Source organism: Haplochromis burtoni, unplaced genomic scaffold, assembly GCF_018398535.1.
Source record: "Haplochromis burtoni strain Fernald_Lab_line unplaced genomic scaffold, NCSU_Asbu1 Contig_246, whole genome shotgun sequence".
Classification (NCBI taxonomy): Eukaryota; Metazoa; Chordata; class Actinopteri; order Cichliformes; family Cichlidae; genus Haplochromis; species Haplochromis burtoni.
The window spans coordinates 583965-596487 of NW_024582607.1; the positions used below are offsets into that span (position 1 = coordinate 583965).

General features: G+C 41.6%; 2 protein-coding genes across 4 annotated transcripts in view; both read left to right on the forward strand.

Annotated features, from left to right (window-relative positions):
• Positions 1-6242, forward strand: part of lamb2l (laminin, beta 2-like) — a 50702-nt gene extending 44460 nt beyond the window's left edge. For both annotated transcript variants that reach the window (XM_005938085.3, XM_005938084.3), the window contains exons 26-35: positions 474-846; positions 928-1109; positions 1262-1509; positions 2627-2842; positions 2920-3064; positions 3158-3365; positions 3937-4078; positions 4435-4611; positions 4717-4882; positions 5633-6242. In XM_005938085.3, the coding sequence (XP_005938147.1) occupies positions 474-846; positions 928-1109; positions 1262-1509; positions 2627-2842; positions 2920-3064; positions 3158-3365; positions 3937-4078; positions 4435-4611; positions 4717-4882; positions 5633-5772 (1997 nt within the window). In that variant the 3' untranslated portion in view covers positions 5773-6242. The remainder of the gene's footprint in view (positions 1-473; positions 847-927; positions 1110-1261; positions 1510-2626; positions 2843-2919; positions 3065-3157; positions 3366-3936; positions 4079-4434; positions 4612-4716; positions 4883-5632) is intronic.
• Positions 6243-8698: 2456 nt separating this feature from the next.
• lamb2 (laminin, beta 2 (laminin S)) overlaps positions 8699-12523 on the forward strand; it is a 44531-nt gene continuing 40706 nt past the window's right edge. For both annotated transcript variants that reach the window (XM_005938082.2, XM_005938083.2), the window contains exons 1-2: positions 8699-8839; positions 9219-9285. In XM_005938082.2, the coding sequence (XP_005938144.1) occupies positions 9255-9285 (31 nt within the window). In that variant the 5' untranslated portion in view covers positions 8699-8839; positions 9219-9254. The remainder of the gene's footprint in view (positions 8840-9218; positions 9286-12523) is intronic.

The window sequence follows — 12523 nt, forward strand, 5'->3', positions numbered from 1 at the left end:
GTCTTTTCATGTTGATGTGCTCACCGGCGTATTCTTCTTTTCTCAAGTAGTGTTCAAACTCTCGCTGTTTGATGGATTTACGTTGCATTTTTGCACCCGAACAATCATGTGGCAAGAAAGAAACAACTCCCACTTATCCATGAAACAACTTTTGAGATTTTCCGCATCTGAAAATAGGGACTGTGTATTAAAAAAAAACAAAAACCTCAATGGTTAAAATATTATTGTTCAGCACGATTAATTTAACCTGACAGTTGCTTCTTTATCTAAGTATTTTGTAGAGAGTGTTTTATAATAAGATGTCATCTTAGGACTGGTTTTATTTTATTTCTTTTCTTTTCTCCAGTGCTCTTCTTTATGATTATTCCCAGTTTTGCTTTAATATAACCTAAATGCAGTATTTAGTGATATGAGGTGTGGTTACAAGTATTTTATTTAGAGGTTCTGTTTATTTCTCTCTCTCCTCTACTTAGAATGCAACTGTAACCCAGAGGGCACAGAGATTGCCCAGTGTGACAGATTAACGGGTGCGTGTGAATGCCGGGAAGGAGCCGCGGGACTGCAGTGCAACCAGTGCGCTCGTGGTTTCACCGGCATCTTCCCAAAATGCATCCAGTGTCACCCGTGCTTCCAGCTCTGGGATGACGCCCTGTGCCAGATTAGAAGGGACCTGGATCACATCCAGTCCAGAGTGCAGGAGATCCTGAAGGGTGGCATCACACCGGGAGCTGGGGACTCACGCATCAAAGAACTGGAAGGGAAGCTGAAGCAGGTGAAGGATCTGATCATTACGCAGGACAGGAACAGGGTCTACCAGCTCATTGGCCAGAGCATCGATGACCTCAGGTGAGGAAATAGCAGCATGTCGTTTGGTGTTTCTCATCAGCTACTTTATTATATTTTAAGAACATCCTGTATGTGTTTCAGGGCTGAGATTGCCCTCACTGATGGGCGTCTGATGGCCATGGGCCAAGAGCTGAATACGACAGCAGAAACAGACAGGGCACTCCGACACACGCTGGATAACATGGAAAAAGAGCTGCGGGACCTCAACACCACTGTGACTGACAAACAGAAGCTGCTTGAACTGTTCGGCTCAGGGTTTGCAGGTAATTTGTTGCCATCAGAGGCACAAATGAAAACCTTGAACATGTCACATGAAGCCTCGCTGCTGTAAATACAGGAAGCAGACTAAATCCATATCCAGTAGCAGAGTAGGTTTTATACGTTGCTTTTAAAAAGCTGCTGGTGTCTCTCACAGATCAGTTTGAGAAAGTGAAGCAGTACTATCAGGAATCGCTGCAGGCTGAGATGAAATGCAACGCTTCAGTGTTTGGTCCTATGAGTCCTGTGGAAGAGTCAAATAAGACCAGAGCGCGCACAGAAGACCTGCTGGATAAAATTGAAAACAGCATTAACCGTGATGTGGCTGCTCACAACAAGTCACTCAGCGACCTACAAAAACAAGCTCACGACCTCCATAAACAGGTCAATCAGCTGAGCGACCAGGTAAGCAGTGTGCTATAATAAAAAAATGTATGTTGGGTTAGGGTTATGTATGTACCCTAACCATGACCTCAACTAGATTAGACAACATTCATTGAAAGAGAATGGCAAGTGGAATAAGCGTAGATCTAAACCTCAGAATTATGAGTAGGGAAGGCCTCAGTGAGGAGTACTTTCAGGGGACTGTATAAGGTGACAATTCTGAACTCCAGATACGTTTTCTCTAATTAAAAGAATCCATGCCAGAAAAAGAAATTTGTTCTGTCATTCTGAGGTAGAAAAACTGAAAAAGTGAAAATGAGATTAAAACTTAGGCATTAGGCATCTAATATTGTAAATTCCCAAAAAGTGGAGTTTTCTTAATAATATCAACATAAAAAAAGAGAAGTTTACTCAAAAAAAAGGAAAAAAACCTCACTGATGTGTTTTTAAACATGCAACATGCCAAGTTTGTTTATGAACATTGTGAAACATCTGCAAAAAACAGTGTTGGAATTTTATGCTGGCAGTGACATCTAGTGGAAAAGCCAAATCAGCTCATGATTAAAGGATTAAGTAGAAATTGAAAATGGTTTTCCATCACTGATTGGTGAGTATGTTTTAATTGTGACAGTCCCTGATGTGCAAACGTAGCAGCAGTGGGGATTTGGTTTTTTTTTTTGTTTTGTTTTGTTTTTTCAGAGCCTTAAAAAGATTATTTAAAATACATGGCATTTTGTCATGTATCGTATTTTTACAAATTAGATCGCACACACACATTATGATGTCACTGCATTTCTTTGCTGATGGTAGTCTGCAAATTATGGTATTTATTTGCAGGCTTTTAAGAAAATTAAAATATTTCCAGTGAGTCTGAGAATGCTGACACACGTTTGTTTTCTCCACTGACAACTATAGAGTGAAGCTCTCTACTTGCACTGTATTTTTGTTTGTTTATTAACAGTATTTTGCAGTAGTGAAATTAAAATATTTGGTTTTTGGTTTTTATATTGATAACAAAACATTTCAATTTATTATTTTAGAAATTTGGTTTATCTTCACAAAACTGCATTTAAGTCTTGCTGTCCAGCGTTGAAGTCTTATCCCACTAACTCAGTCAGTGCATGGTGCCATCTTTAAGGTGTGTGGCGGTCACAGCAATAACAGCGTCAATGGCAGTTGCCCAGACAGTCGGTGTGGTGGCGCCGGCTGCCATGACAATCAGGGAAACCATGTATGTGGAGGAGTGGGATGCAGCGGGACTGTGGGCACATCTGTAGCTGCGCTGAATGACGCCAGGAACGTTACAGACAGTCTGAACACTGCCAGTAAGGAGCTGCAGAAAGTCTCCAAAAAGGTGCTCACAGTATGCGCAGTTTAGCCTCATATGAGTGAAATATTTCTTTGATCTAACTCTTGATTTCTTGTGTCCAGCTCCAGGACATAGCTGCTATGACACAAAAACTGAAGAACCAGACGATAAACACGCTGGAAAAAGCCAACAAGTTGAGCAAGGAGCTTAAAGAAAGCAATAAGAACCTGACAGAGTTCATTGAGAAAATTAAAAACTTTCTCACTGGTATGTGGATGATATTGCTTCAGTGTCTTAATGTAACTTGATGCTTCCTGCATTTGCACTCCTTTTGTCCCTGTCCTCTCTTGTACTGCCCAGAGGAGGGAGCCGACCCAGAGAGCATAGAGAAAGTGGCTCAGGAGGTCCTGTCGATCACACTGCCACTGAACAGGACAGTTCTGGACAAAATGATCGCGCAGATAAAGGAAAGTCTTTCCAACATCAGCAATATTGAGGGGATTGTAAATCAAACCACACTGCACACCACTAAAGTCAAGGAGCTTCTTGACGCAGCTAAAGAGGCCAAGTGAGTTATCATTTTTGTTTTGTTTTGAAATTAAGGACCACATTTCCCATAAGCCAGCTTGCTGAAAGTTAAACTGTGACTGCATATAAAAGATGAATGTTGCCTTCAGCAGAAGGCAGTTAAGATTCCCGCTGGACCACAAGAAACAGACTGTTGTAGGGGGCTGCACCAATAAGCTGAAGGCTGCTCAGTATTTCAAATTGATTAATTTGATCTCTTTATATGCTTATTGGTGCCCCCCTCTACAACAGCCCTCTAAAACTCTCCTGCTCCTGCCACCCCTGCTTCAAGGCTATGTTTGTTACACCTGCATTCTGTGGCTACACTATTATCATCCATACCCTACAACATGAATTTTGGTTTCGGATATTGTCTTTCTTGTTGTTATTAAAGTTCAAATAGGATATCCACACATCTATCCTTTTTCCTTGGGTTCAGCTGACACCAGGCAAACCATGGCATTAATAGGCTGTGTATAATTAAGTCTTATTAAATGCACTGAACATGCATTTATTAAGCAGAGCTCTAGGAAAAAGGTTCTCTCTGACTAATTTTTGGTGCTATTGTGCAGGAGGCGAGCAGAGGAAGTGAAAGACATGACCAATATTACCAAGGAGGCGTTAAAAGCGTCTGGAAAGGCCATAGAGAAAGCACAGGCTGCCCTGAAAGAAGCCCACAACAACCTGAACAGCACCAGAAACGCTACTGCTGAGGTACAGAATCTTGGAACATGAAAATTTACAGGTTTCACATATTTTCTGTAATCTACCTCCCCAATGAGCACTTTTGTTCATTTCACTTCAGTTTTATTTATATAGCCCAAAATCACAAAAACAGTTGCATTAAGGTGCTTTTATATGGTAAGGTAAAAATACAATGATAGAGGGAAAACCTCATCAGACAACTTCTTATGATGAAGCATGTGGTGACAGTGGGAAGGAAAAACTCCCTTTTAACGGTAAAGCTCCAGTAGAACAAATGACTGGTTGGGGTGAGCGGTGGGATACAGGAAAAAAGGCACAATGTGGTTCCCATAACTCTTTCCTTCTTCATGTCTCATTTTTTCCAGGTGGAGGGAAAGCTGGTGAGCCTAGACGCCAAGCAGATGGATGTCATGATGCGTTTAATGAACCTCTCCAAGGAGGTGGAAGCTCTGAAGAACAAGACGGAGCAGAACAGACAGATGGCAATCGAGGCTAAAGCACTGGCCGACAATGCCACTGACCTAACATCTTCACTGGAGCAGGTGAGGCTGTTGGTGGAGTTTGGACCAAACTTATTGAAGAAATAAATAAATATATATATATATATATATATAAATCTTGAATAAAACGATTGCATCATCTGCCAGAGCCTCAACAACACAGAGAAACAGTATCGTGAGCTGCAGATGAAGATCGAGTCTCTTGGTGGGGTGTCTGGAGGTCTGAAGGACATCAACCAGAGGGTCAAAGATCTCAAAGAGGATGCAGAGAAATGGCTCAAGAATGCCACCAGTGGGATAAGAGAACTGGACGGTAAGTTCATATGGCTGCTCTCAGTGTTGACTTTGTTCTTCAGGTGAGCTACATATAGCACATTGTGACCGTAGTGCGCGACTTGACCAGAAATTGCCTGTAAAGAAGTCTCCAGTGTTAAACTACCACCGTTTAAATAATGTGCCATTGTTCATAGTGTACAAAAGACTCTGACTAGATGGCACAGTCATGTAATACAGCTCCTGCCTTATGCTAAAAAGAAGGATAACTTGCAGCTGTCACTGCAGCAAGATTCATAACATAACACATGATGTCACAGATGAGGATGAGATGAGTAGAGTTACACTGTTAATATTCATAAAATATTCCGAGGTAAAGATCAGTTCCTTTCACAGGATCCGTGGATGTGCTGTAACAGGCACTAAATGACTAAAAGTAAGTGATAGAAATGAAACAATATCATTATATGTGGGCGGGATAGAAATGCAGAGAAACATTAAAAACATCAAAGCAGAGCATTCACAGTTCAAATCAGTGAAAATCAAGTGAGCGTTTCTGCCTTGGAACTAATTTTAAGTCCTATATTAATTTAGGATAGAGATATTACTGATATGTTTATTGTGTATTGTAGGGTTTAACAATCGCATCTGCAGATTTGGCATAGATTTTTGGCTCTAAACAAACAACTAAGAATTTCGTAGTAGGTCAAGGGCGTGGCTGTAGATCAACCTTTCAGCCTTTTGTGCATGCTTGTTACTTTAACTTTTCTCTTGCTCCCTGTGATTGCAGAACTTGAGGAAAAGTTCAAAAACAATGAGAGGCGGATGGAGAAGCAGCGCATGGAGTTGGACAAGCTGAAAGACAACGCAACTACTGTGCGGGACGAGATCCGGCATCGAGTGCAGAACTACAACACGTGTGTGCGATGATGCCTCCTGCGTGTCATCAGCTGCTGTAGTAGAGGAGAGTTAGAACTGCTGTTGTGACTGGAAAACAGAAAATTTGTCACCAATGAAAATAAAACGCTGCTCTGGAGGTTCCTCCATTCTTTCACTGGTATTTCAGTTTTTACACATTACCTGCAAGTGTTATGTCACAGAAATGCCTTCAACTGTCCATGTACTGTTTGAGTCCTCAATATCACTCCTGCCCTTGGTGGTGTTCATGTATTTAAGCTATTACAATAGGCAGATAACCTGTGAAGAGCATTTATTTCACTCTATAGCCAATAATAACGGATAATAATGGAATTGATTTACTGTATGCGGAAAGACTATATCAGAGTATGTTATCAGTTACCTATACCAAAAGTGCTTTCAAGATGTTGAGTGTTTGTGTTGTTTGACCACATTAGTATGGGGTGTACACACTGACATTCCTATTAAAATTTTTGAAAGTACTTTTTGTGCTTTTTCTTTAATTATAATGTACAAATATTCATATAAACATACACTGTGAGGTGATATGATGAAGACAAAGTCAATCTGACACTTTATATAAATGCATCATATTTGTGTGAGACTGTATGCAATATTTACATTGCTTAAGAAGGTATGTTGCTTCAGTGTTTTGCCACACAGGGGAACCTTATACACAGTTAAGTCTATAAGTTCAATCCCATATTTGTCTCTCTTTGCCCACAGCCTTCATTTCTTCTCTCTTTTCCACCTCTGCCAAAACACAGCTTCTACACTCACTCAAAGTTACACCTAATAGATCTCACCCATCATTAATGCTGTTAGTTAATAATGATAGTCACTTTGCCAGCCTATTGAATCCCTGGCTCAAGTTACAGAAAGTCATTTACCGCTCCAATTTTTAAACATTTTCTCTTTACAGTAAAAAAAAAATCAAAAAAAAAAATCAAAGTGTGAAACAAGTGGCTGGTGATGGGCCGACACTAGCAAGCTGCCCCCTGAATCTGCATCTTGCCAAGCCTATGGAGCATTTTAGCAGCTTTCAGCTGAATGTTTTGTTTTACAACTTGACTGTTTTGTTCTGTCTCGTTGTTCATACACATGTTGTTTTGAGCTGAGGATTCGGCATTTTTCCAGCTCTAAAAACCAAACTGTACGCTGCTGTTTCCCTATCAAGCATCCCAGTTCTGCTCTTGACTAGCTGGTGAACATTTTGTGGCAAAAGAGCCAGAGATTTTTTCTTGGGAGTTGGGGGAGAGCAAAAATGTAGCTCAAAGAGAATGTTGACAACTGTTGCATTTGTCAAGTTGCCAGAAACTGCAACTCAAAGTCAATGGTGAAGCGGATCTAATTGAACTACACACCCTCTGATATATCCATACACACAGCACCATTTTATTGGCTAATTGTATCTATGTTGCTGGGTGGTATCTTCCAAGTCATTAGATGATGGGTGTGCAAAATGATATGAAAACCTCTGTGTGAGAGTGCAGCATGCAAAAGACGAACAAACAAAAACCAAAAACAATGCTAACACATGGTGAACTTTCACCAAATACTGGCTCTTATTTTATTTAAGTGTCAGGGATCTGTTCTCAGTATGAAAGGCCTATTCTCTCTTGGTTGTGGCATTGGATCCTGGTCTCTAACAAAGAGGGGCTGTCCTGCAGCAGCACAGGGAATGTGCAATATGACGGAGGTTTATAGCAGGCTTTGTTCTGGACGACGATCTGCCAGCAGTGAAACACTGGCGCACATCAGAAACAGTTATAACTACGTATTACTCCCATGTGAAATGATCCACATGTGCAATGCAGTGGATTACATGAAATCAACAGCTTTAGTTCATATAAGATTGATTCATTGCACCAAACTTAATTTCTATGATATTTCTTATCCCCGGACATAACTATTAGTCACGCCGTGCGGTCCACCTGCGTGGCTGGGCTGGTGCTTTCAAGCATAGAATCTGTGATAACGATCACGGCTCCTCATTGGATTAAACCAAAGGGAATCCAATCCGTCCTGCAGGGAGCGCGCATTCCTGCTCACGGGGACAGAAAGGGGGCTCGTCGGAAAACATGCAGCGGGTTACTGGAGGGAAACTTGACACAGGAATTACTTTGAATTCACTTTGCTTTAGCAGGGGTTTTTTCACACTCCATTATTGCCTACAAAGGACCATGGTGATAAAGTGAAGTATATAATCAAGTAGCTTTTGTGCCGTCCTGGTATGTTAAGAAACTGTTTTTAAAAAAAAAAAAAAAAAGCAGGTAAAGCAGCCAAATAAACTAAAAAAATATATATATATAACATAAAAATAAAACAGACATGACAGTGAACTCAAAAAGAAAGTATTGTGCTATGAATCCAGTACCAACACTTGGACTCACCTGTAGAACCTCCTACTCTGAGGACAGTAACATTTCTGGCAGGGGTAACTTCTTTGGCACAACACCATAACTTTCCTTGTATGTTTATTTACTTAAGCACTGCGGCCTAGTCATATTTCACATAGGAATCATCTTAAAGGTTACTGTATACATTACGTATAATCTGCTGGAAGTTAACCTATTGTAATATAGTGGTGGGGGGGAGCAGATTGGTGGAAGATACTGTAAATGGATTTGCATGGACTCATGACTAAACACCTGAATAGACGGCTCTGGATGATGACGTGTTAATAATAATAATAATAATAATAATAATAATAATAATAATAATAATAATAATATGTTTTGTGAAGACGTTTCACCTCTCCTCTTTCACTGGTGAAACGTCTTCACAAAACATAAAGAAGTCCAGTTGTTATCTTTCTAAAGTAATCGAAAACTCATTTAAAGAAAGGCAACTGGGTGTGCTTCATCTGCCCACTGAAGGAATCGAACTCGCGACCCAAGGATTCGGCCCATTTGCGTGCGCATTAAGAAACTCCGCTCCAGTAAGTCCGGCCCAGGGTTTCCCGGGCAGAGAAGCAGGAGCAGAAGAACTGCTCAGCTCCGCTTCTGTCCGGGAACTCCGCAACAAGTGGACGAAGAGGGGCAGCAGAGAAGGAAACGTTGGAAACGCGACACAAACGGTGAGAAGGTTTAAGATAATGCTTATGATCAGTTAATTTCTGAAATAAGAGACAATCAGTTATACTTAGCTCGCTGGATAGTTGAAAGCAGTTTATACTTTTTTTCTCCTTTAGTGAACCGGTTTACAGAGAACAGAGTGGCAAACGGTGATTTAAATAGTAGAAACAGAGAGTGGATGAAAAAAAGTCTGTGAAGGAGTCCTGGTTGTCCTCTGCACTTCAATTGTTGGTCGTTAATTGAAAAAAATAAATAATCAAAGCTTCAATTTTTCCCACATTTTTAACTTTTCCCAACGCTCAATTTGCATCCAGTAACACAAAACCCGCCTTTAGTTTAGTTACTGTGTATGTCTAATGATGAGTGTGTTGCGTGTGGCAGGTTGCTGCGGCCCAGCGGGTGGATGCGCGCTCAGAGATGCGAGCCTCGGTTGCGGTGCTCCTCTGCGGTAAGTAACCTGCGCACCCTTTGAAGTCACTCCGTGTTTTCTGCTCCATAACAAACCCTCAGAAGCGATTCACTGAACGGATATGGCGGCTATCGAGCGACTTCAGGTCACTGGTCCTGCTTTGATTAGTCTGTGGAAGATGTGTAGCTTTGTTAATCCTGTAAATGCTGAGTTCAAAGACGCGCAAGACCTGAAGGGAATACAACATAATAATAGCAGTGAAGTGAGATGGTCGGGGTCATACTCCCTTGATGCCTGCACTTGGTTCATAGAGTCCCTGTCAGTGAGAATACGCTGTGATCAGCACAGTTTTCACTTGTCATGATGGAAAACAGGGAAGAAGACTGCTTTGCAAACTCATTTACAGCAAGCAAAAAAGTCAAGAGTCAAGAACATTTCTTTCAAAGTGGCTTACACTCTAAAAAGATTTCTCTAAGCCTCGATGGTTGGAGTCAGGAACTATAGGCACTATCAGAAACAGTAATCTGGATGTGAGGCTCAAGGGATTGCCTTTTACATTTCCCTGTGCAGAGATAAGATAGCTGGTGTTTCTTTTTTAAGGGCTCCTGGTGCCTTCAGGGCCTCAGGGGTCGTCTGTCTGCGTCTATGTCTTTCTCTGGGTGGTGTTACCGTGTTTTACGGTCCTCCTAAAATGGCCCAGTTGAATCCGCAAATAGAGACACCCACTGCACACATCTAGCGCCTACATACTTTCTGGATGTTAATGGTAAACACACAGGTTTATAGAATATGGCTCACTCACCCATGCGCACACATTCACACTCCAATGAGTGTATCGGGAGCTACTCAGGGTTAAGTATCTCGCCAAAGTATCCACGGGCAAGATGCAGGCTGGGGCAGCCAGGGATCAATTGGTAGATAATGTGGTCTGTATCATTTCTAAGTAATCTTCTAGGTGAATGTGTGAGTTTGTGTGTGTCCAGTATTGAACGTGTGCAGCGATGAAGCTAAGAATTGAATACAAAGACATATCTGATTTAAATCTCTTTTCACTGCATCCTTCATTTGTTTAACACAACTTACACGTACATGTGGGCTCCACTCCAAGCCGAGAGGTTGTGAGCTACACCTCTATTTCACTGCCTGATAACCGTCAGTAAATGCATTTGAATGCGTTGCTCCTTGCAGCTAGAAGCGAGCGTGCTTATTGCTGCAGTTAAAGTCTATGAGCGCCTGCTGTCAGGCCTCACTGATCAAATCTACAGCTCTTTGTGATGGCTGACAGAGCTTAGTGGGAGGTTTCAGGACTGAAGTTCTGTTAGTGTTGCTGGCCTTAATGTCTCAGAGTCACATCAGAATAAATTTTGCAGGACAGTTTTTTTCTTTCTAAATCTGTCTGAATTTAATATACCCTTTGGTGCCTGTAATGGTTTACCCAGAGCTGCTTTTGTACACATTTTTACACAGCTGGACAATAAAGCACCGCATAATCCCATCACGTTCATATACTACTAACCAGCCAGCCCCGGTCCTTCTTGTCTTGCGTTTTTCCTGCCGGATGGCTCACTTACCAGCTTGCTGTGGTGTCGGTCCTCAGAATCATCACTCATGTGCTTCCCTGGAGAGAATCTTGTTGTGGCGGACAGATGTCGGCAGTTGGCCACAGTAGTAGTTCTATTCAAGAGATCCACTGATGAGCAGAACAAGTTCTGCTTTTGGCAGCCGCACCACAAGAACATGGAACAACCACGCTTGTGGTTCATGGACAGGAGAAACAATTACAGCAAGCAATAAACCTTTTACTCTGCACACAGCAGGCCTGTGTGTGTTGTTTAAGGGTATCAGTAGAAAATGTAACCACGCAGGTAAAGTGTAGGTCAGAGTTGATTCTCAGTTTTCCCATTTAGTAAGTCAAGAAGGAAAAAGGGATAAAGTGGGCTATAAATATGATTCCTCAAAAATTCCTGGCAAAATGAAAACAGTTTTTAGGAGAGTCAGGATATGAGAAGACTGAGAGATTGAAATGACATGGAGCAAGGTTCAGTTCAGTCCAGCCATGGACTGTGGGCTTAACCCTGCAGGGGATAGAAGCCATGTACTCGTGTTTTATCTTTAAGCAATTAACAGCACTCAAATCCAAATGTAATGATGGCGTTCTGTCAATTAAACCTGATCAAGTCACAGCCAGCGCACAGCTCATGAACCAGATTAACAAGAGCTTTCAACACATCAATTACCAACAATTAAAAGTAAAATACGTCTTTGCTTCTGGTCTAATCTTCAACGCTATATACTTTCAGGAGTTTGATTAAAGGTGACTTTTTCAGGAGCTCACAGGCTTCAGCTTAAGTTTACTAAATGGCTTGGACAGAAGGAACGATTAATGTGGTGAACTCTGATTTGACAAATGACTCCTGAGGATCATTTTCAGACAGAGGAAGCTAACCCACTGCCAAACATAAATAAGAATTAAAGATAAATAGACTGACCAAGTATATCAGTAGGCATAGGACCTATTGTGTGTCATTTATGGCGCCATTATATCATCCTTGGACTCTAATAGTGTAGCTTTGCATTCACAGTTCAAAATAATCTTTATGGTCAAAATCACAGTGTTAGCAGCTGGAATAAGTAGAGAGAGGTGGGAAGTGTTTGACCTGATAAACCTCCCGCGCTGTCATTACTAACATGGGGAGGTGTCCATTCAGATGACTCTGGGGATGAGCTGTGAGGTCAAGGGTCAATTCCAAACCCACAGGTCAAAGGAGGGGTTAATTGGCGTGTGTCATTATGTGTGCACGACAAAAGCGAGAAAGGACTCAGGCTGATCACAGGAACAAAAGAGTCAGCCATCCCTTCACTCTTCTTTTCTTTTCACATGCTAGTTTCTTTTCTTCACGACTCCAGTTAGAAGTAGGAGTTGCAGCGAGACGGCCATATGTGTTGGTGAAGCGCAGATAACCTCTGGCAAAAAGGCTAGTTACCTTTAGACGCCTACCTTTAGTATTCGAAACCATTTAAAGTGCAGTTGAAGAAGGCACCAACTCATCATTACTCTGTAGGAACGAAAGGAAAGAGCTGGGAATAAGAAAGAAAAGAAAGCAAGCAAACCTGAACATAAAAAAGGGATCTGGATTGCCTCATCGCACAAAGTAAATCCTCTGTAATACACCTTTCTTGCAGGTTTATGTGTGTAGGAATTTGGCTTTTTTGAACTGCTGATACCCTCCTCGTGTGTGTGTGTGTGTGTGTGTGTGTGTGTGTGTGTGTGTGTGTG